The sequence below is a fragment of the Pogona vitticeps genome, chromosome 7, assembly GCF_051106095.1.
Source record: "Pogona vitticeps strain Pit_001003342236 chromosome 7, PviZW2.1, whole genome shotgun sequence".
NCBI lineage: Eukaryota > Metazoa > Chordata > Lepidosauria > Squamata > Agamidae > Pogona > Pogona vitticeps.
In genome coordinates, this window is record NC_135789.1 from 16,138,860 (window position 1) to 16,159,781 (window position 20,922).

At 48.7% G+C, this 20,922-nt stretch overlaps 2 protein-coding genes and 1 long non-coding RNA gene across 4 annotated transcripts in view; 1 reads left to right on the top strand and 2 right to left on the bottom strand.

Moving 5' to 3' along the window:
- Window positions 1-752: 752 nt before the first annotated feature.
- Window positions 753-2,337, bottom strand: LOC144583972 (uncharacterized). Its single transcript, XR_013537920.1, has 2 exons — window positions 1,663-2,337; window positions 753-987 (listed from the first exon to the last, which is right to left on the bottom strand). It is a non-coding gene; the product is annotated as an uncharacterized LOC144583972 (long non-coding RNA).
- Window positions 2,338-2,339: 2 nt separating this feature from the next.
- Window positions 2,340-11,340, top strand: HAPLN4 (hyaluronan and proteoglycan link protein 4). Its single transcript, XM_078378839.1, has 4 exons — window positions 2,340-3,713; window positions 5,176-5,538; window positions 7,827-8,129; window positions 10,430-11,340. The coding sequence occupies exons 1-4, from the start codon at window positions 3,602-3,604 to the stop codon at window positions 10,768-10,770; spliced, it is 1,119 nt and encodes a 372-aa protein (XP_078234965.1). The 5' UTR covers window positions 2,340-3,601; the 3' UTR covers window positions 10,771-11,340.
- Window positions 11,341-17,522: 6,182 nt separating this feature from the next.
- Window positions 17,523-20,922, bottom strand: part of NCAN (neurocan) — a 44,723-nt gene continuing 41,323 nt past the window's right edge. The window contains exons 14-15 of one of the 2 annotated variants that reach the window (XM_020814285.3): window positions 19,911-20,093; window positions 17,523-19,124 (exon numbers count right to left, since the gene is read on the bottom strand). In XM_020814285.3, the coding sequence (XP_020669944.3) occupies window positions 18,868-19,124; window positions 19,911-20,093 (440 nt within the window). In that variant the 3' untranslated portion in view covers window positions 17,523-18,867. Of the gene's footprint in view, window positions 19,129-19,910; window positions 20,094-20,922 lie in introns of both variants that reach the window. The other variant, XM_020814287.3, reaches the window with a different exon arrangement.

Here is a 20,922-nt window from a genome sequence, read left to right on the forward strand (position 1 = left end):
ATTTCCTATCAATGACGCCTGAGTTTCTAGTTTTCCTGGAGAGGTGAACCTGTGTTCATCTCCCCCCTCTCCCAAGGGATCAAAATGGGAGAAGGGATCTGGTGACGCTTTATTTACCTGTTTTATTTGGAGTTCGCTTTCCTCTTCATGTGCTGCTGCGAGTTCGGGTCTTCCCAACCCCGAGAGCTGTGTTCTCACCCTCGCCATTCCCACCTCCTGGGTGGAAAGACGAAAGGTCCCGAGAGCTGGGAATCGGGGAAGAGTCATGTTTCCTCACTCTGGATGGGTGGCAACCTCAGGGGGTGAGGTTGTGGAGCCCAACTTTGAAAAAACAGGTGGCAACCAAACCCCAAAAGGTGTCCACTCTGGCTCAAGGGGTGGGTGGCTCTTCAGCCCACTGCCTGGTCATCTCCATCACGGTCCCTGTTATATCCCCCCCCTCTTTTGGACTCTGCCTTTCATCCATCCTGCTCAAGGCAGCCTAAATGATTCAGTCACAACGAGCCTGAGAGGTAGGCCAGAGAAGCAAGAGCTCCCTTGGCCATTTTTGCAGCCAAGCGAGGATTCGAACCTGGGTCTCGGGAGTCCTCGGCCAACACTCTATAACCCCTGTGCCCCACGCACATACAGTAGGACTGTGGCGATTGGCCTCAAGGCCGGAAGCTAAAAACCACGTATCAAACACTATACATTTTGTGGTCTCTGACTCTCTCTAGTGGCCAGTTATAATAAACACATCCTGGAAATATAGATAGGCAGGTTTTTTTATTTTATTATTCTTTAGTATTTTTCAGGCAGTGGATAAGTGAATCAGTGGATACGGAGGTGTCCTACTGTACGTGATCCTTTGCTGTTTGGAGAAAAGTGGCAGCTGTGTCATTTTCTTGTATAACCTCTGCCCAGTCGCCTATACCTCCCGGGATGCTGCGAAACCTCATCTCGTCTGTGCCTCAGCCGCCTCGCCTGTTTTCCAGACAGTGATTCCACCTGGATAAAGTTACCAAAAAAACGAGGTCATTGGCATCTGGTTTCCCCGGCCGAGGGTGCTTTCGGGGAATGGATCCCGCCACCCTGCGCTCGCTACGGAACCGGGAAAAACCTGGGCAGAGTTGCTTTTGAGATGGGCCTGCCCCGGGATCCCCTCCTTGCTCTTAAAATTTTAATATTTTTTTTTCCTCCCACTTAAAGGGAGCCCCAAGATTTCAGCCCATCGTCCTGGCCTGAACTTGGCTGGGATCCTGAAGCTCAAAACCTCTGCACTGCTGCTCGAGGAAGGGGGGGGGGCGTGGATTTTAGCCAAAAATGCTGGCAGGTTCTCCTTTAAAAAATCTCAGCTCCTTCTTTCCTTCTCCAGCCTCCAAATTCGGATCCAAAAAAAGCTCCCTCCTGCGGCCGGACGGCCAGTTTGAATGCAGCATTTCCAACCCCTGTCTTAAAGGATTCTGATCTCTCTTTCTCCCCCCCCCCCCTTCTCCTCCCGAGCATCATTCCCGGCTTCTTGGAGTTTGCTGACTAAAACCATCTAGGAGAGCATCCTTCTGATGAAGACTTGAGCCAGAGAACTTTTTCTTTATTTTTTTTTTTTAAAGCACCCAAGATAATCAGAAGTTGCAGGGATGGTAAGGGGGGGTGGTGTAAAATAAGTCTAAATTAATAGCAAACCTGGTCCATTTCCAGCACTTTCCAGCCTCGGCTGCATCTCGGATCCTGCATCTCTCTGCCTTGCACCATCTACTTTTAATTTTTATTTTTGGCATCTCAACTTCAGCCGGCTTTGTGCAAATTTTTCCCTCCTCCGTCCCCTGGGGATCGTCCTTCCTTCCCCTGCGTCCTCTTCCCTCAAGGAGAAAAAAAACGGTGAGTGGCTTTGCCAGAAAGCAGAGCATGATCGGCTTTTTCTTTCTTTCTCTTTTTTGAAAAAAATGCATGTGGGTTCGGGGTCGGTTTCATCTGGAGGATGATCCGAGCACCACACCTCCCAGGCTTTTGGTGCAATGTCGGATTTTTTGACCTCGAGCGAGCAAGCGAGAGAGAAGGTGCCCCCCAATAAAGCAGCACATCCATGCTGGAATTATTATTATTATTTTTCCCTGCAGGGACGCTGAGCATTATCCCATGAAAAAAGATGCTCTCCTTGCAACCGGGGACAGAATAGTTGAACAGAACTGAGAATAGAAGCCTGCAGGATCTGACTTTTCCAAAGTCTTTAGCCTGGAGTTTGCGAAGCCGAAATTTTGGAACCCGGGCATCTCAGGGTCCAATCCCCCCCTTTCCCCCCCTCTTTTAAGCAGGGATGCTGGAACATTTCCAACAGGCAAGGTTGAGAGATGATGATGAAGTCAGGAGGATATTGCCAATCCCCCCCCCCTCTGCAGAGGGAGAAAGCTTGCACCGTTAACCCCTCAGTGACCTGGCTGGTCTCAAACTGTGGTTTCCCCAGACAGCCATCTGGCCCAGTGGTTAGAGCGTTTGAGTCGGGTTTGGAAAATCCCCAGTTTTTGTGGCGTTCCCAAATCCTAGAGAACCTGTTTCTCTTTGCTCGACTCAGTCTCCCTTACAGGACTTCTGAACGCCTCCTCTGCATCTGTGAGTATGAACCTGTATTGGGCAGATTAAGCAAGGCGCTGGTCCTCATCGGCCACTGTAGCTGTATCTATTTTAAAAACCACTTGCTCTCATGGCCTGGATCTGAATCTCAATTTTTCCTAGTCTGAACGGCATGGGATAGAGGAATCATGGACATAAAACTCCCCCAAGCTCCCTTATGATAAAAAAACCAGGTCACTCATTTTTGTCCTTTGCGATCCTTATTATCACAATTTTGCCAGCAGCTCACAGCATCCCTAGGGCCGAGAAAAAAAGCTTTCTCATCATGGGCTGTTCGGTGCTATGATTTAAAAATAAACTATTTGGGCTGATGATGGTCTGAACCCGGCAGGGTCTGGTATCCCGAGGTTCCTGTTAGCATTTATAATGATTTTTCTCCTCCCCGGAACTGATGAAGTTAGGGTGTAGGTTTTTTTTTTTCCCCACGCTGCACAGAAAGGGTTGCCTTCTCAGCTGCTGATGCAGCTGGAAAAGCTCCAGGAAACCTAGAAAGCTGTTTCGGAGCAAAACTGGGCTGTGTTTCATCTCAGAGAGCGGTGCCGGCCCATCCGCTTTGGGTTTCGGTCCGAACCCTCCAGGTGGTGAGTCCTATTCCTCCCCCCTGTCCATCAGTTGGACAACTTTTATTTCAAATTATTCTCTTTTTAAAATTGAGTAGCTGAAGAATTCCAACCCCCCCCCCCACACAGCCAGCCCCCAGGGTTTCCATCACCAGTCCAGGATTCGAACTCGGGCGCCTGATTCTCTACTCTTTACACCACACTTCGTTCCCCTTATTCTCTTATATTTGCAGTAAAAGAACATTCGCTACGTAGATGGTACCACGCACCTCTTCATTATTTCCGTGGTATCGGCTGGAATGGGGAATGGAGTCTGGAGTTATGGAGCCTTAGCATTATTGAGTTGGAAGGGGGTCCCCGGGAGGTCATCTAGTCCAACCTCTCGCTCGTTCGCAATTGGCAACCCCGATCTTTTCTTTCCGGCTTTCCTCTAGATGTTCCCTGGAAGCCCCCCGTTCTGGGTGCTTCTCCTGGTGGTCCTCCTGACGCTCTCCGGCCAGGAAGCGCTGGCTCAGAAAGGACGCAAGAAAGTCATTCATGTCTCTGGTGAGGACGGGAAGTCTTTTTGATCCTGTTTGGGGCAGGGGTAAAGATGCATGGGGCCGTTAAGGGGTGTGGCAGCCGGTGTGCCAAGAGTGATGGCAATGGTACAATATGACAACCTTGTATCCAATATCTGCTGTTTCACTTATCCACGGCCTGAAAATATTAAAAATATTAAAAGAAAACTCCTAGAAATATATATTTCTAATGATGAAGTTACCAGAAATGGCCACTGGGGGGAGCCAGAGACCATGTGATGTACAGTATATTGTTTGCTAGAGAAATATATTTCTATGATATCATTACCAGAACTGGCCACTAGAGGGAGCCAGAGGCCATGCTTTGTGTAGCATTCATGAGTCACTAGAGTTCTCTATTATCCGCATGTTTTGTCATCCACGGGGGGCTTGGAACCGATATCCTGTGGATACAGTCCTACTGTATTCCAAGACAGCTGGGAAAGGGTGCCCAGTTCTGGACGGCATATGTATTATCCTCCTAGTGGTGAAGTATGTTTAATCTCCCACCCCACCCCCTGACTGGTACAGCCAGAAGGAGAGAAGGGGAGGAAAAAAAGAATAACAAATGCCAAAAATATTGTCATTTTTTGTGTCAAGACTGGGAGAAAGGCTTTCGTGTGGGTTAAAGCTGAAGTTGGCAACTCTGAATCGACAGTAATGCTGTTGCTCTACCCAGAGAATCAAGCCTAGATTTTTTAAAAAGCGAAGCGCTCAAAACTGTGGGGCCAAGGGTGGGGAAAACCCATAGGAAGAACAAAATATAAGTCTGCTTTCTCCCCAATCAGATTGTTTTTTTTTAAAAATTCCCAAGTTTTGCCCGTGCTGAATTGAGATTCGTAAATTTTTTAAATGACAATTAAATGGAAATAAAAATTTTCACCCATCAAGGGGAAAAAAGTGTTTGTTATACCAAGAGGAAAGAGGTTAGATTCTTAAAAGCCACATTGGAGGGTTGCAATGCTCGTAATGGGCCAGTAGGGGGAGTGCTAGGCTTAAAAATAGGTCCCAAAGACCCACAAAAGAAAAAAAAATAGTTCTACCACAAACTTTTCCATACAGAAGGTTGTGAGTTTGATTCCCAGTGTCGCCAGATCAAGACAGGATCTTGCCCCAAATTCTGGAGAGCCAGGGAGGGGGGTAGACGAAGCAAGTATGTTTTATTTTCTCCACCCAGAACAGGAAATATGAACAAATAAGTCTCAATAAATTTTTTAATGATTAGAACTACAGTGAAGGGCTTTCCAGAAGTTAAGGAGTCATAATGAGTTACTTCTCAAATGCTGTGAACGAGTCATGGGAAGCCATGGCATTCGAAGAATAGTTTTTTAAGCTAGAAGAGGAATGCAGATGTCTGCAGAGGGCAGTCTGAATTCGGAATGTATTGTTTCTGATCCCTGGGTTCTGTGTTTGAATCCTGGGTGGCCAAAACTCTTTTCTGTGTCCAGAGGATGACAGCGGGGCTGTCGTGGTTCAGACGGCCCCCGGGAAGGTCGTCACCCACCGCGGCGGCACCATCATCCTTCCCTGCCGGTTCCATTACGACATTTCGGCCCACGACGCGGATGAGATTCGCCTGAAATGGACCAAAGTGGTGGACCCCATGTCCTTCGAGGACGTCTTTGTCGCCATGGGTCAAGAGCGCCGGGCCTTTGGGAACTACCGAGGCCGGACGGCGCTGCAAGAGGACGGCGCCGGAGACGCATCGCTCGTCATTCGGAACGTCACCTTGCAGGATTACGGGCGCTACGAGTGCGAGGTGACAAACGAGTTGGAAGATGATGCGGGCATGGTAAAACTGGACTTGGAAGGTGAGTGGCATGGCTGATTTTGTTGCTGTGCACAAGACCAAGAAATTGTGCAAAACTGCTCTCTCGGTGGCCTTGCTTCTTACACTGATGAAAAAATACATATACTAGCAGCTCCGGATGGGTTGCTCTAGTCTTTTTGAAGAATCAAGCTTTTTTTTTTTTTTTGGCTTTTCTCTATGTGCACCTGACTTCTGAGCCAGAAAGGACACTAATTTTCCGCAAAGGCATTTTGCTCAGAATTCTTGAGACCTTTAGGGGAAGTAAAAAGGAGAAATTTGGCCGCCTTAAGAGGGTTAATATTCAAGAGAACACGGAATTTAGCTGGCATTCTTAATACCCTTTGATGTAGAACGGCAGAAAAAAAAATTATGATGGACAGAGACAAGAGTGTGTGAAGAGTAGGAGCTGGTTTGAAAACAAGCGACCCATGAGACGGGGCAGCATGTCCCATCATCCCCTAACTAGCAGAGCCAGGGGGAAGGTGATGGGTTGCGGAATTCCCCCCCCCCCCAAGAAAAAAAAAAACTGGGCTTAATTTGACTGAATGGAGAACTAAGGTCCTGGCTTGAATTTTAAGCTGTTTTAAATAAGACTATTAAATTTAATAGTCATTGACTAATTTTTTTTTTGGGGGGGGACTTTCAGGGAATTTCCAAGCTCCGGCTGCGAGAAGCCGTTAAAAACAACAGCAACAACCCAGGCAGGCTTTGAATTTAAAGCCTGCCAATCTCCATGGCACTGGTTTAAAAAAAAAAAAAAAAAGAGAGAGAGAGAGAGAGAGAGAGAGAGATCTCCGTGTTGGGGAAATGTGGAAATTTCTCTCACCCCGGCCTTGTTGGGATGTTTTACTCATCCGTGCGCCACCATCTGTCTTCCCAGTTTTATTAGCTCCTGACAGCAAAACCTTCGGCTCCCATAAAAGTCAATAAAAGCAGGGATAAAATACCCCAGAGGTACTAATCTGTGGGTTTGGGGGGGGAGGAGGGAGGAATTTAAAATATCGGCCTGGGGTTCTCGAGGAAGGCGTGAATCGAGGCTGGTTCGGGATAGAACGGAGAGGGTTAGAGAGGTTTTCCTGGGGATAGAAGGATCGTGGATCAACCCGATCCGGTTCTCCATCTCCCGTCACTGAGGGTAGAAACAGGAATATGAAGAATCATATTCAAGAATTAGAGCGGAAAGCCGGCATTTTTTCCGAGTGGGGGCATCACGGGGACACCTAGAGGCTCATACATGGTTCCCCAAGTGGGCCGGATTCAGCCCTGATTCCAGATCAGGCTAAGATTGGTCATTGCTGACGTAGGGGGCGATTCTGGGTTCTTCCATCTTGCAAAGCAGACGGTGGCGATCTGTGTGAACGCTCCCCCCCCCTCCCTGCAGGGAGGATCCCTTCCGGTGCATGGGATCACTGGACGATCGAGAGCAACCCTCCCTCTTTCCGTTTCCCACAGAGTGAAGAGGGTTTCTTATTAAGCCACTTCACGGCGCCGGAAGGAGCCGTATCTATGCGGATGGTCCGACTCGATGAGATAGTTTTAATCGAATCCGGCCATTCCCAGGAAGCCCACACTAAATTCTCTCCCTCATGCTAGCGTAGCCGTACCCTGAGTTCGGACTGGATGCCGGGGACACAACCCTGCTGTTTGCTTGAATAAACCCCGACTCCTCTGGAAGCCACCAGCTTTTGAGGGGGCGATCAAAATATTGTTGTGGTGCTATGGCATGCATTCAATCTAACCACAGTGTGGGGCAGGAAAAAAATTTTAGCCTTCAGAATACATGGATTCACAAAGTGTGCCTATCCAGAGTAGCTGAAGATCAGGGATCAGTCGTCATTGCTGATTGTAGCAACTCAATGGAACCTCAGCATCCAGGAGCAAGCTACCTGCAGATGTTCTCCGGAAGGGACATTCATTGCTTTGATTTGCCTCCGCTGGTGGGATCAGGTTCATCCCTGTTGGGCACACAATGCCGAGGTGAAGTAAGAGGGACCTGTTTATTAGATACTTCTTACTCACCTCTCAAAACACACCTTCAGGGGCAGACCATCCCTAAATATAAGACACCAGGGGGCAACACACAAAGAACGGCCATCACATGTGTGCGCTGGAAGTGTGTTTCTAACTTCCCAAAGTCAGATCTTCTGGTGTACTCCAAACCCCATCATCCTCAGCCAGCACAGACAGACATGATGGGAATTGTACTCCAAGAGCGCCTAAGAATGGGGTGTTCAACAAAGGTTAAGTGGGGAATCTGATGAGTGGGTTCCTCCTTTCCCTTCACTTTAGGGGTGATCTTTCCTTACCACCCTCGCCTGGGGCGTTACAGCCTGAATTTCCACGAGGCCCAGAAAGCGTGTTTAGAGCAAGACGGGATTCTGGCTTCGTACGACCAGTTGCACGAGGCCTGGCTGGACGGAATGGACTGGTGCAACGCCGGCTGGCTGGACGACGGATCAGTCCAGTACCCCATCTCGAAACCGCGGGACGAGTGCGGGCGCAAGGAGACGGCCGTCGGGGTGAGGAACTACGGCTACCGGCAGAAAGAGGAGGAGCGCTACGATGCCTTTTGCTTCACGTCAAACCTGAACGGTAAGCCCCAGAGGCACGGACCTGGGAGGATGACAATGTATCAGCTGGGAAAGTTAGGGTCCACGGGGGCGGAGGGTCCGTGCCGAGTTTTAACCCAAACATTCTGTCAACGTTGAAGGTGCTGAACTTAATTGGGTAAGAGTTTTTCCCCTGGAATATTCGACATCTTTTGATAAGTTTGGATGAAAACCTGGAACGGATCGAGGTCATCGCACAGTGCTTTTCCGAGCACTGTCGGTTGTGGTGTTCCTGGATTTTCACACCTCATCTCTTCACACCCCAGGCAGGGCGTAATAAGTGTAGACACTTATTATGCCCTGCCTGAATCCGCCCGCTTCGTCGCCAGCACAGTCTGAACGGGGATGGCAAGCAATATTTCAGCCACCGCCAGTCAAAGTGTCTGAACCATTAGCATGGCAATTAGAAAGAGACTAATTCGCCCTGTAATTCTGCCCGGTTCCAAAACAAACATAAAAAACCTCCTCCTTCTCTCAGATTGAAATCCACTTCTCCGAACTAACTATGGGAGACCCACTGAATCCATGGGGCTTACCCCGAACTTAGAAAGTCCCAGTGTTCAAACCAAGTTGACCAACAACTGTGCCCGTCCGTAAAATCAATATATTCTTGATTGCAAAAGGGGTATGTGTTTTTATTTTGTAGAATCATAGAGTCTGAAGGGCCCTCTAAGGCCATCAAGTCCAGCCCCTGCTCAGTGCCGGATTCCAATCTGAATTAATTGAGTTAATTCAAACTTATTTAATACAAATCCCTTCCTTTCTCCTAATATCAGGACCTAAGGTGCATAGGAAAGGTTTTTTTAAAAAACAAACGAGCTAAAGATGCCACAATTGTAATATTAAAAATCTAATTACCTGGCTTCTCATAGTCAAACACACCCCGAGTTAGACCCATTTCAGAGTACACCAGAGTGACTCAAATGGAAAGTCCAGCAATATAGGTGAAAAGCCCCCAAAGCGAGAAACTTTTTTTGGGGGGGAATCTAGGAATCAGATCATATGCTGAAGGAGAGAAGTTATTGCCTGCTCTTTTGAGGTTTTCCCTCCAGACAAGTAAACCTTTCAGCGCTATGTGCCGGAGCCATTGGTTACCACCAGATAATTTGGAAAAGGAGAAAAGACCTCGTACATAAAAGCAAACGAAAATGCGGCAAGGCAATCTCAGGCACTTTTAAAGGTCCTAAATGAGTTTGAGATTTGAAGAGAAGCATCGAAGTTTGGCCAAGGACGGGGAAGAAATCCATACACTGAGATCTGGATGGCAAGAGAAAAATTTCTGGGGCTGGATCTAATAGACCTCAACCCGATCTGAGGCAGTTCCTAAAAGCACGGGCCTTTTAAGGGGGAGGGAGGGAAGCAAAGCCGTAATTGAAGTTGGAGGTGACAGAGATGATGGATGATCCCACTGGGTTTGGTCCCGAGGTGTAAATTACTCTTTGCTTAGCGGGCTGCAGGGAGGCCCTTCGTTTGTCTAATCGGGGGCAGGATAAATAGCGACAGATCAACTCGGAAATGGAGTGCCTCTCGTGGCCTCATCCATTTCTCTGCTCAGGAGATGCGCTAATTTCCCAGCGTGTCGGCTGCGGCAAAGGAGGGAGGCGGGAGACGAACAGGGCGAAATGTTTCCCGTAAGACACTGCCAGACGTTAGGATATAACAGATAACGTCCCAGGGATCATACTCTCTGAATAAGAATTTTCACGTCAAAAACTAATGGGGTGGGGGAAACCGGGTGGACGATGACACTGGATCCTTTCCGGGTTTTGCTCCGAACTCTCAGCGAGGTGCCAATAGTGCCTGTTTGGTGGTGGTTGGAAGTGGTCCAGCAACATGGTTAGCTACTGTGTAAAATCACTCCCTTTCCTTCACTCAAGGGGCCATGAGTGAGAAAAACGATACGGGTGTTTTGAACCCCTAAGTCCTCCCCACCCCAGAAAAAGGGGGCATTGGAATCCTTCCCAGTTATTCAATTCCACCATCAAACAGGGAAATGGGGCAGCAATCCCTGGGGTTCATAGGAGGGGAAAGAAATCACTGGTCTGCCATATACAGCCGTTTTGGTGCCCACTTTGCTCAGAGGCTCAGAAAGGGCAGCAGGCCTGGCGGAGTAAAATTCCGGCAATGTTAGGAAATTTGGAAAAGGTACTTTTAAAGAGGAGATGGTTTTTTTGTTTCTTCTTTGGTGGGACTTTGGTTCGGTGATAGACCGGACTAGGGGAGACGGGATCCTGGATTGTAACGCCCTTGTCTCTCCCTTTCCCCTTTTCCGTGGCCTTCCAGGGAAGGTCTACTTCCTCAAAACCTACCGCAAACTGAGCTTTCCAGAGGCCGTCCACGCGTGTCAGGGGAACGGGGCCACCGTGGCCAAAGTGGGCCAACTCTATGCGGCCTGGAAGATCCAGCTGTTGGACAGGTGCGAAGCCGGCTGGGTGAGTGACGGGAGCATCCGGTACCCCATCGTCAACCCCCGGGCCCGTTGCGGGGGCCGCGAGCCGGGCGTCCGCAATTTAGGCTTCCCGGATAAAAAATACAAGCTTTTCGGGGTCTATTGCTACAAGGAATCCAACGGCGGCGGCACGGCCAAGAAGGGGACGCGGAAGTGGAAAGCTCGGCGTGCGTAACCGTTGACGAGGGAAGTGCCGGATTCGAATCCCTCCACTTTCTCCTCTTCCTCCTCCTCTTCTCTCCCATCCTCCAACGACAGGTAAGGGCTTCTCCCTCTCTTCAGCCTCTCCTTTGGGACAAGCAGCGCCCACACCTTTTTCCAGAAGAGGCTGGTTGCGTCACCAAGGAGAGAAGGACCACATTGGACTCGATGAACTTCGCTCTGAACATCTGGGCCGCCGGGACGTCTGGGCTGCCGTCCAGCCTGTGTCTGGAGCTGCAAGTCCCCTAAATACCTGTTTTCTGCTCTTCCTCTTCCTCCTCCTCCTCGTTCTTATTCAATTCTTGGGCTCCTCTTTCCCTTCCTCCTCCTTTTCTCCTGTTTCTCCTCCTTCTAGTGTTTTTCTCCTCAAGTTTCTCCTTCTCCTCCAATTTGAATTCCTCTCTTGTTCCTTTCTCTTCTTCCTCCACCTTCTCCCCTTCCAGCTCCTTCTCTCTCTTCTTCCCCGGTTCCTCCATCCCCTCCTCCTCTAGTTTGTCTTCTCCTTCTTCTGCATTCTCCTCTCGTTCCTCCTCTCCTCCTATTTCACGTTCTCCTCATTCTTTTCTTATTCTCTACATTCTCCTTTCTTCCTTATTTCTCCTTCTCTTCCTCCTGCTTCTCCTCCTCCTCCTCTAGTTTGTCTTCTCCTTCTTCTGCATTCTTCTCTTGCTCCTCCTCTCCTCCTATTTCACGTTCTCCTCATTCTTTTCTTATTCTCTACGTTCTCCTTTCTTCCTTATTTCTCCTTCTCTTCCTCCTGTTTCTCCTCCTCCTCCTCTAGTTTGTCTTCTCCTTCTTCTGCATTCTCCTCTTGTTCTTCCTCTCCTCCTATTTCACGTTCTCCTCATTCTTTTCTTATTCTCTACGTTCTCCTTTCTTCCTTATTTCTCCTTCTCTTCCTCCTGTTTCTCCTCCTCCTCCTCTAGGTTGTCTTCTCCTTCTTCTGCATTCTCCTCTTGTTCCTCCTCTCCTCCTATTTCGCGTTCTCCTCATTCTTTTCTTATTCTCTACGTTCTCCTTTCTTCCTTATTTCTCCTTCTCTTCCTCCTGTTTCTCCTCCTCCTCCTCTAGGTTGTCTTCTCCTTCTTCTGCATTCTCCTCTTGTTCCTCCTCTCCTCCTATTTCACGTTCTCCTCATTCTTTTCTTATTCTCTACATTCTCCTTTCTTCCTTATTTCTCCTTCTCTTCCTCCTGTTTCTCCTCCTCCTCCTCTAGGTTGTCTTCTCCTTCTTCTGCATTCTCCTCTTGTTCCTCCTCTCCTCCTATTTCACGTTCTCCTCATTCTTTTCTTATTCTCTACATTCTCCTTTCTTCCTTATTTCTCCTTCTCTTCCTCCTGCTTCTCCTCCTCCTCCTCTAGGTTGTTTTCTCCTTCTTCTGCATTCTCCTCTTGTTCCTCCTCTCCTCCTATTTCACGTTCTCCTCATTCTTTTCTTATTCTCTACATTCTCCTTTCTTCCTTATTTCTCCTTCTCTTCCTCCTGCTTCTCCTCCTCCTCCTCTAGGTTGTCGTCTCCTTCTTCTGCATTCTCCTCTTGTTCCTCCTCTCCTCCTATTTCACGTTCTCCTCATTCTTTTCTTATTCTCTACATTCTCCTTTCTTCCTTATTTCTCCTTCTCTTCCTCCTGTTTCTCCTCCTCCTCCTCTAGTTTGTCTTCTCCTTCTTCTGCATTCTCCTCTTGCTCCTCCTCTCCTCCTATTTCACGTTCTCCTCATTCTTTTCTTATTCTCTACATTCTCCTTTCTTCCTTATTTCTCCTTCTCTTCCTCCTGTTTCTCCTCCTCCTCCTCTAGTTTGTCTTCTCCTTCTTCTGCATTCTCCTCTTGTTCCTCCTCTCCTCCTATTTCACGTTCTCCTCATTCTTTTCTTATTCTCTACATTCTTCTTTCTTCCTTATTTCTCCTTCTCTTCCTCCTGTTTCTCCTCCTCCTCCTCTAGTTTGTCTTCTCCTTCTTCTGCATTCTCCTCTTGTTCCTCCTCTCCTCCTATTTCACGTTCTCCTCATTCTTTTCTTATTCTCTACGTTCTCCTTTCTTCCTTATTTCTCCTTCTCTTCCTCCTGTTTCTCCTCCTCCTCCTCTAGGTTGTCTTCTCCTTCTTCTGCATTCTCCTCTTGTTCCTCCTCTCCTCCTATTTCACGTTCTCCTCATTCTTTTCTTATTCTCTACGTTCTCCTTTCTTCCTTATTTCTCCTTCTCTTCCTCCTGTTTCTCCTCCTCCTCCTCTAGGTTGTCTTCTCCTTCTTCTGCATTCTCCTCTTGTTCCTCCTCTCCTCCTATTTCATGTTCTCCTCATTCTTTTCTTATTCTCTACGTTCTCCTTTCTTCCTTATTTCTCCTTCTCTTCCTCCTGTTTCTCCTCCTCCTCCTCTAGGTTGTCTTCTCCTTCTTCGGCTTCTCCTCTCACTCCTCCTCTCCTCCTATTTCACGTTCTCCTCATTCTTTTCTTATTCTCTACGTTCTCCTTTCTTCCTTATTTCTCCTTCTCTTCCTCCTGTTTCTCCTCCTCCTCCTCTAGTTTGTCTTCTCCTTCTTCTGCATTCTCCTCTTGTTCCTCCTCTCCTCCTATTTCACGTTCTCCTCATTCTTTTCTTATTCTCTACGTTCTCCTTTCTTCCTTATTTCTCCTTCTCTTCCTCCTGTTTCTCCTCCTCCTCCTCTAGGTTGTCTTCTCCTTCTTCTGCATTCTCCTCTTGTTCCTCCTCTCCTCCTATTTCACGTTCTCCTCATTCTTTTCTTATTCTCTACATTCTCCTTTCTTCCTTATTTCTCCTTCTCTTCCTCCTGTTTCTCCTCCTCCTCCTCTAGGTTGTCTTCTCCTTCTTCTGCATTCTCCTCTTGTTCCTCCTCTCCTCCTATTTCACGTTCTCCTCATTCTTTTCTTATTCTCTACATTCTCCTTTCTTCCTTATTTCTCCTTCTCTTCCTCCTGCTTCTCCTCCTCCTCCTCTAGGTTGTTTTCTCCTTCTTCTGCATTCTCCTCTTGTTCCTCCTCTCCTCCTATTTCAAGTTCTCCTCATTCTTTTCTTATTCTCTACATTCTCCTTTCTTCCTTATTTCTCCTTCTCTTCCTCCTGCTTCTCCTCCTCCTCCTCTAGGTTGTCGTCTCCTTCTTCTGCATTCTCCTCTTGTTCCTCCTCTCCTCCTATTTCACGTTCTCCTCATTCTTTTCTTATTCTCTACATTCTCCTTTCTTCCTTATTTCTCCTTCTCTTCCTCCTGTTTCTCCTCCTCCTCCTCTAGTTTGTCTTCTCCTTCTTCTGCATTCTCCTCTTGCTCCTCCTCTCCTCCTATTTCACGTTCTCCTCATTCTTTTCTTATTCTCTACATTCTCCTTTCTTCCTTATTTCTCCTTCTCTTCCTCCTGTTTCTCCTCCTCCTCCTCTAGTTTGTCTTCTCCTTCTTCTGCATTCTCCTCTTGTTCCTCCTCTCCTCCTATTTCACGTTCTCCTCATTCTTTTCTTATTCTCTACATTCTTCTTTCTTCCTTATTTCTCCTTCTCTTCCTCCTGTTTCTCCTCCTCCTCCTCTAGTTTGTCTTCTCCTTCTTCTGCATTCTCCTCTTGTTCCTCCTCTCCTCCTATTTCACGTTCTCCTCATTCTTTTCTTATTCTCTACGTTCTCCTTTCTTCCTTATTTCTCCTTCTCTTCCTCCTGTTTCTCCTCCTCCTCCTCTAGGTTGTCTTCTCCTTCTTCTGCATTCTCCTCTTGTTCCTCCTCTCCTCCTATTTCACGTTCTCCTCATTCTTTTCTTATTCTCTACGTTCTCCTTTCTTCCTTATTTCTCCTTCTCTTCCTCCCGTTTCTCCTCCTCCTCCTCTAGGTTGTCTTCTCCTTCTTCTGCATTCTCCTCTTGTTCCTCCTCTCCTCCTATTTCATGTTCTCCTCATTCTTTTCTTATTCTCTACGTTCTCCTTTCTTCCTTATTTCTCCTTCTCTTCCTCCTGTTTCTCCTCCTCCTCCTCTAGGTTGTCTTCTCCTTCTTCTGCATTCTCCTCTCACTCCTCCTCTCCTCCTATTTCAAGTTCTCCTCATTCTTTTCTTATTCTCTACGTTCTCCTTTCTTCCTTATTTCTCCTTCTCTTCCTCCTGTTTCTCCTCCTCCTCCTCTAGGTTGTCTTCTCCTTCTTCGGCTTCTCCTCTCGTTCCTCCTCCTTCTGCTTCTTCTCTTCTCCTCTCCTCTCTCTTCCCCCTTTCCTTCCTCTCTCACTTCCCTTCTTTCTCCCACCTTCTTCTCTTCCTCTCTTCTTTGGGTGCTTTCCTCAACTTCTTTTTTTTTTCCTGCTGCAGGAAGAGTAAAGCCCCCCCCCCGATTTTTCGCCACCCTCTGCTTAGGCTTGAGGTTGCCTTGTGTCGCACAAAAAAGGAAGGCCAGGGTGGGGTGGGATGATGGGTTTCCGGGCCTACTGCTGCAGATCTGCCAGGGATCTGGGATGGAGGTCTATAAAGGAGAAAGGCTGTTTTCTTTTTAAATGCATGATTTGAGGGTAAAATCAGCCCGAGAACCAGCTGGAGAAGCAAATACGGGGTAAGGGGGTGCCCTGCCCTCACCTGCTCCTGCAGAGACGCTCCCCACACCCTTCTCTCCGCCTTCCGACAAACTCCAGCCGACCAAGAACATGTATTGCGCTCGCCCAGAGAAGAACGGCAGAGAGCCAGCAGACTTGAAAAAGACCAGGGATGTTTTCCTTCACACGTGCAGTTTGCTGGACAGAACGGAACTGTATTCTCTTTGGGGCAGAGTCATGCCTTTTAGCTAACCATGGAATGATCTGTAGCCTGTTGTGAGCATGAATGGCCTTGCATCTCGTATTAATAAAAAGTGTGTGTCTGTGTGTGGATTCCTGGTGGGGGCTGGTTTTTCGTGACCAAAAGAACTTCTATCCATTGTCAGCTTCCTTCCTTCCTTTTATCCTTCATCTTCCTTCCTTCCTTCCATTCATCATCAGTTTCCTTCCTTCCTTCCTTCCTTCCTTCCTTCCTTCCTTCCTTCCTTCCTTCCTTCCTTCCTTCTATTCATCAGTTTCCTTCTTTCCTTCCTTTTATCCATCATCTTCCTTCCTTTTATCCATCATCAGCTTCCTTCCTTCCTTCCTTCCTTCCTTCCTTCCTTCCTTCCTTCCTTCCTTCCTTCCTTCCTTCCTTCCTTCCTTCCTTCCTTCCTTCCTTCCTTCCATTCATCATCAGTTTCCTTCCTTCCTTCCTTCCTTCCTTCCTTCCTTCCTTCCTTCCTTCCTTCCTTCCTTCCTTCCTTCCTTCCTTCCTTCCTTCCTTCCTTCCTTCCTTCCTTCCTTCCTTCCTTCCTTCTATTCATCAGTTTCCTTCTTTCCTTCCTTTTATCCATCATCTTCCTTCCTTTTATACATCATCAGCTTCCTTCCTTCCTTCCTTCCTTCTATTCATCATCAGCTCCTCCTTCCTTCCTTCCTTCCTTCCTTCCTTCCTTCCTTCCTTCCTTCCTTCCTTCCTTCCTTCCTTCCTTCCTTCCTTCCTTCCTTCCTTCCTTCCTTCCTTCCTTCCTTCCTTCCTTCCTTCCTTCCTTCCTTCCTTCCTTCCTTCCTTCCTTCCATTCATCATCAGTTTCCTTCCTTCCTTCCTTCCTTCCTTCCTTCCTTCCTTCCTTCCTTCCTTCCTTCCTTCCTTCCTTCCTTCCTTCCTTCTATTCATCATCAGCTCCTCCTTCCTTCCTTCCAACTTACAAGTGATGATGTCACTCCAATTCACAACCGAATTCCTGCTTTAACCCCTAACCCTTCCACCTTTTTAGCCTCAGCTTCTAGCCAGAGTTGGCAGGCACTGGCTGGAGATCACCCAACCCACCCAAATTCATGTTTAAAGTAGGCACAAAAAGCGTTCCTGTCGTGAGACGTCTTTCTGGCACAGAGAAACCTTGTGCCCGGTTTTTGTCAATCCACATCAGCATCCGGGGATGATCCGGCCAGCTGCCTCTCTTCCTCTGAGCCGACTCCTCTCGAGAAGGTGCAGGCAGTCGGCCAAGCCAGTGTAGGATCGGGAAGCAGCCCTGGTATCCTCTTAATATTCGTTTGTGGAACTCATAACGAGGACCGGAAGGGCAGAGCCCAGGAGCGTGGTGACACCCTTGGGGATCTTAAATGACTCTGCTAGGTGGCTTCCCACTTTTCCCCACGTCCTCTGGTTGCCCCCTTTTCTGGATCTCCCCACTGCAGGAGAGGTGGGTGGTCCCGCTTTTGTGGCAACCAGAAGTTCATTCCGGCTTTTGGTCTGAACATCCCGGAATGCATTCTCCAGCAGGCCGACTCCTTGCCCCCACCCCCAAAACAGGGAAATCCTGTCCCACAGATACAAAGTTCAGATCGAAACCCAGAATGGATTCAGAACAGCTCCACTGGGCTCAGGGGTCAGCACCTTGGGCCCCTCAGATTTCCCCTCACACAATTGTAGGCCGTGATGGGCCATGTCTGTCCCATCCTCCCCACTGCAGAAGAAGGGCCTGCGGAGAGGGACAACACTGGCCTCCCTCATTAAAAGCTTCATTTAAATGGTAATTAGGTGCGTTTGCATCTGGGCCTCGCAGGTGTGTGTGTGTGTGTGTGTGATGGACGCTAATTGCCTGGCACAACTCATGCCAAGGGGCACTGTCTGGCATCTCAAATCAGTTGTGTTTTGTGGTGTCCCCCGGCGGCTCTGCAGGCCTCCTCGAGGAAGGAGCGAAGGGAGAAATCAAGAGAGGGGAGTCTTAAGGAACTGTTAAAAAACTTTTTATTAAAATGCCCAGCAGTAGAGAAACCTCCAAGGGTTCCCTGGCCCTCCTCCCACTTCCCTCCCCCCCTTTTTCGGAAACATCGTCAGGGGTAGATTTTTTTGGGGGGGGACGTAGATCACGACTGCACACACCAGGGGTGTTGACACAGCACGAGACCAGAAAGGTGTCGCCTCGCACACAATGTACTCACTCTCTCGGGCACCCGGGTCTCCTCAAAACCCCATTTTCTGATGTGACTTTCCCCCCATCCTTCCTCTCCCCCAGCCCCCTGCTTTCTGTGCCTTGCAGAGTAAAATCTGGTGTTTTGCACACATGTTCACCAGGCTGGGCGTTCACCAGGCGAACCATTTCACCCTGGTGAAAAGACGTTTGCTGAGGGATGCTGCCTTTCACCGACCCTCTTTTGAAAGCTTAAAAGGACCCGTCGGAAGCAATAAAGAGATTTCTGGGTTTCGGCGGAGCCCGACGACCCCAGCCTTTCATGGGGGAAGTCTCCACTTCGGGTTTTGGCTTGAACTTGAGAGGAACGATTTCATAGTTTGATTGAGAAATGGAGAGGAGCTCTCCAGGGTGCTGAAGGGCTCTGGGTAAGTCCAGTGCACTTGTGTGTACTAAATCTCTCTCTGGATCAGGTTACAAGACGGAGTGGCTCATAGGCTGAGGAAGGTGTCTGTTTTCGGGTTTTCCTGCCCCTTTCTTTTCATTTTATTTAGTTTGGGACTCAAGCAGCTGCTTTTCCAAATTCTCCATCAGAATGATGGGTGTAATGGTGTCCTAGGGTGGTTGTGGCCAGACCCCAAAGTGGGTGGAATCAAAAACAGGGACTCTGCTCATGAGGACTACCAACTCCTTCCTTCTTTTTAACACGTGAATGACGGTTCCCAGGTTTTGCACAAATATACCTGTGGGAGACCTAGATCTGGTGGTTAAAAAAAAAATACCCAGGGCATGTAAAAAGTGCTCAGGTGTTCCCACGCATGCAGAAGGGAGGCTATGCTGCCAGCGCATGGGAAGCACTTGTTCTCCCTGATGAGGGGCAGACAGGATCCAAATAGATTTTTTTCCCCCTGATAGCATGATTTGCGGAAGGGTGGGGAGCAACGGAGGAAGGCGGCTCCGGAGGTCAGAGGGAACAGCCCGATCCGCTCTAGGTTTTGTTCCGAACTTTAAAAGGAAGGGCACCCGCAGGCGTCGACTCCCTGTTGGGCAGGGAATGTTTGCCACCTCCCCTTTGCCGGATTATTCTAGGGTGGATTCGGACTGAAACTCGGAGCGAATCGGCCGCCGCCGCAAGAGAGCGAGAGAAGGCATCAACAGTTTCCCATCACACACGCCAATCAATTACATCCAGGGAGGGGCTGGGAGGCTGGGGGAGGAACGGGTGGGGGGGGAGATGGTGGGGAAGGAAGAGCTTGTGCTTTTCTCTGGGTAGGTCGTTAAAAGTAATTGCCGTCTTCCTCCGTCCACTCCGGCTTCGGGTGCTGCCGCTGGTGTTTCCGCCGGTCCTTCCGCGATTTGTGGCGGTGATGCTGGTGGTGCTGATGGCGGCGTCGGTGGTGCCGCCGGGTTCTGTGCGACCGTCTGGCTGGAAGGAGGCAAAAGGGGGAGGTGCCAGTGAACCGAGGGTTACGCACGGAAAAGACGCCTTCTGCTCAAAAAGGTGCGGGAAGTTGCTGCTTTGGACTACAAATCCCATCACCCCCCTCCCCCAGATTACCAGTCCTATAATCCCTTACCCGGCTGATCTGCACATGTTTCTAATATCCGCAACGGCATGGAAATGTTAATGGCAACTCATCGGTTCTCATAGTTTTCGACTTCATCCGGAGCGGGTGTTTGGTCAAGCTAACGGCTCTTGATTGCCTGCTTGAGCTGAAGCCAGCTCTAATCCTTTGCATTCCACAAGGGAACTGGGAAAATTCAATACAGCCCAGTGTTGGGAAAAGAGGGAACCCAAGGGGAAGTAGGGGTGTTAGTGGTCTGCTGGTCATTTCCCCAGCCATGTAACAATCCCCCCTAGAGTATTTTATTTGAAGACGTTTGTGGCTCACTGGGGTTGTGAATCCGCTCCGGGTGTCATTCGGAACATTACAGGAGCAACCCCTGCGGAGTTGAGTCAGTCCTTCCTGCAAAGTTCAGAAGAAGACTTTCTATGGATTCACTGCCTCTCCTTTGAGGTTGGCACTGGCAACTGACACCAAACGCATCCTTCAAAGTTCGGACCAAAACCCCATACGGATGGAGGCTGGCCTCTGCAGCTGGCAATCCCTGAGTCCCCCGACTCTGCGGATGGCCTTCACTATTGCTTAAATCAGTATAAAATGAATTATCGGTGGGCATCACATACACATCGGCTGGGCGACTCACATTTTGTGCAGAGGATTCGGGGCCGGTCCCACGTTCCGTTGACGTGGCACTTGATGGTGGGCAAGTGCCGTTGCAGGAAGCCTTCCTCGCACTGGTAGCGGACGGTTGCGTGGATGCTGTATTTCTCTCTCTTTTTGCCAATGGGGAAGGCGTTTTCCACCGGGGGAGGAGGCCCGCACAGTACTGTAGGAGAAGAGAGGAAAGAAATAGGCCTGGAAGCTTAAAAAAAATCATGTCTCACCCACGTCTGCTGGTTTTGTCCCTAGCTGTCAGACCTTTGAGGCTGGGCTTGGGTTGGCAGCTCAGAAACATGTGGTTTAGGGCCAGACTCTGATTTGCAGCTCAAAAAGCTGGCGTGGGGAGCCTGGCTGCAGTTTGCAGCTCAGAACTGAGCTCCATTTGACAGCACAGAAGGTTTTGCATGGAAACGGGTTCTGGTTTGCAACTCAGAACGTCTTTTGAGTCGAGGCAGGCTCTGGTTTGCAGCTCGGAAAACATTTACATAGAGCCAAGTTCTGGTTTGCAGCTCAGAATGTTTTGCATGGAACCGGCCTCCGTTTTGCAGCTCAGAAGAATCTTTGAATCGAACCAAGCTCAGGCTGACAGCCCAGACAATCTTGATATAGAGCCGAGTTCCAGTTTGCAACTCAGATAATCTTTACATAGAGCCGAGTTCCAGTTTGCAGCTCAGAGAGACTTCCCACAGAGATGGACTCTGGTTTGCAGTCACCCAAGTCTTTGCATGGAGCTGGGGGCCTGGTTTGCCGACATCAAACCTGCTTCATACATGCCACAAAGTGGAAGGGGAAAGGTTTCCCTCCTTTCTTTTCCTTCTTGCTGTTCTCTGTGTTTAAAAAAAACCTGAGGATATACCCGTGAAATCACAGCGGGATATTTTTTTTGAGGTAGAGGGGGGGCCCCCTCCCCTCGGCGCTTTCTTGTTTAAACAACACCTCCTCCGCCCAGCATCATAAAATACTGCACGCTGTTTCATGGCTTTTTTCAAATCTCA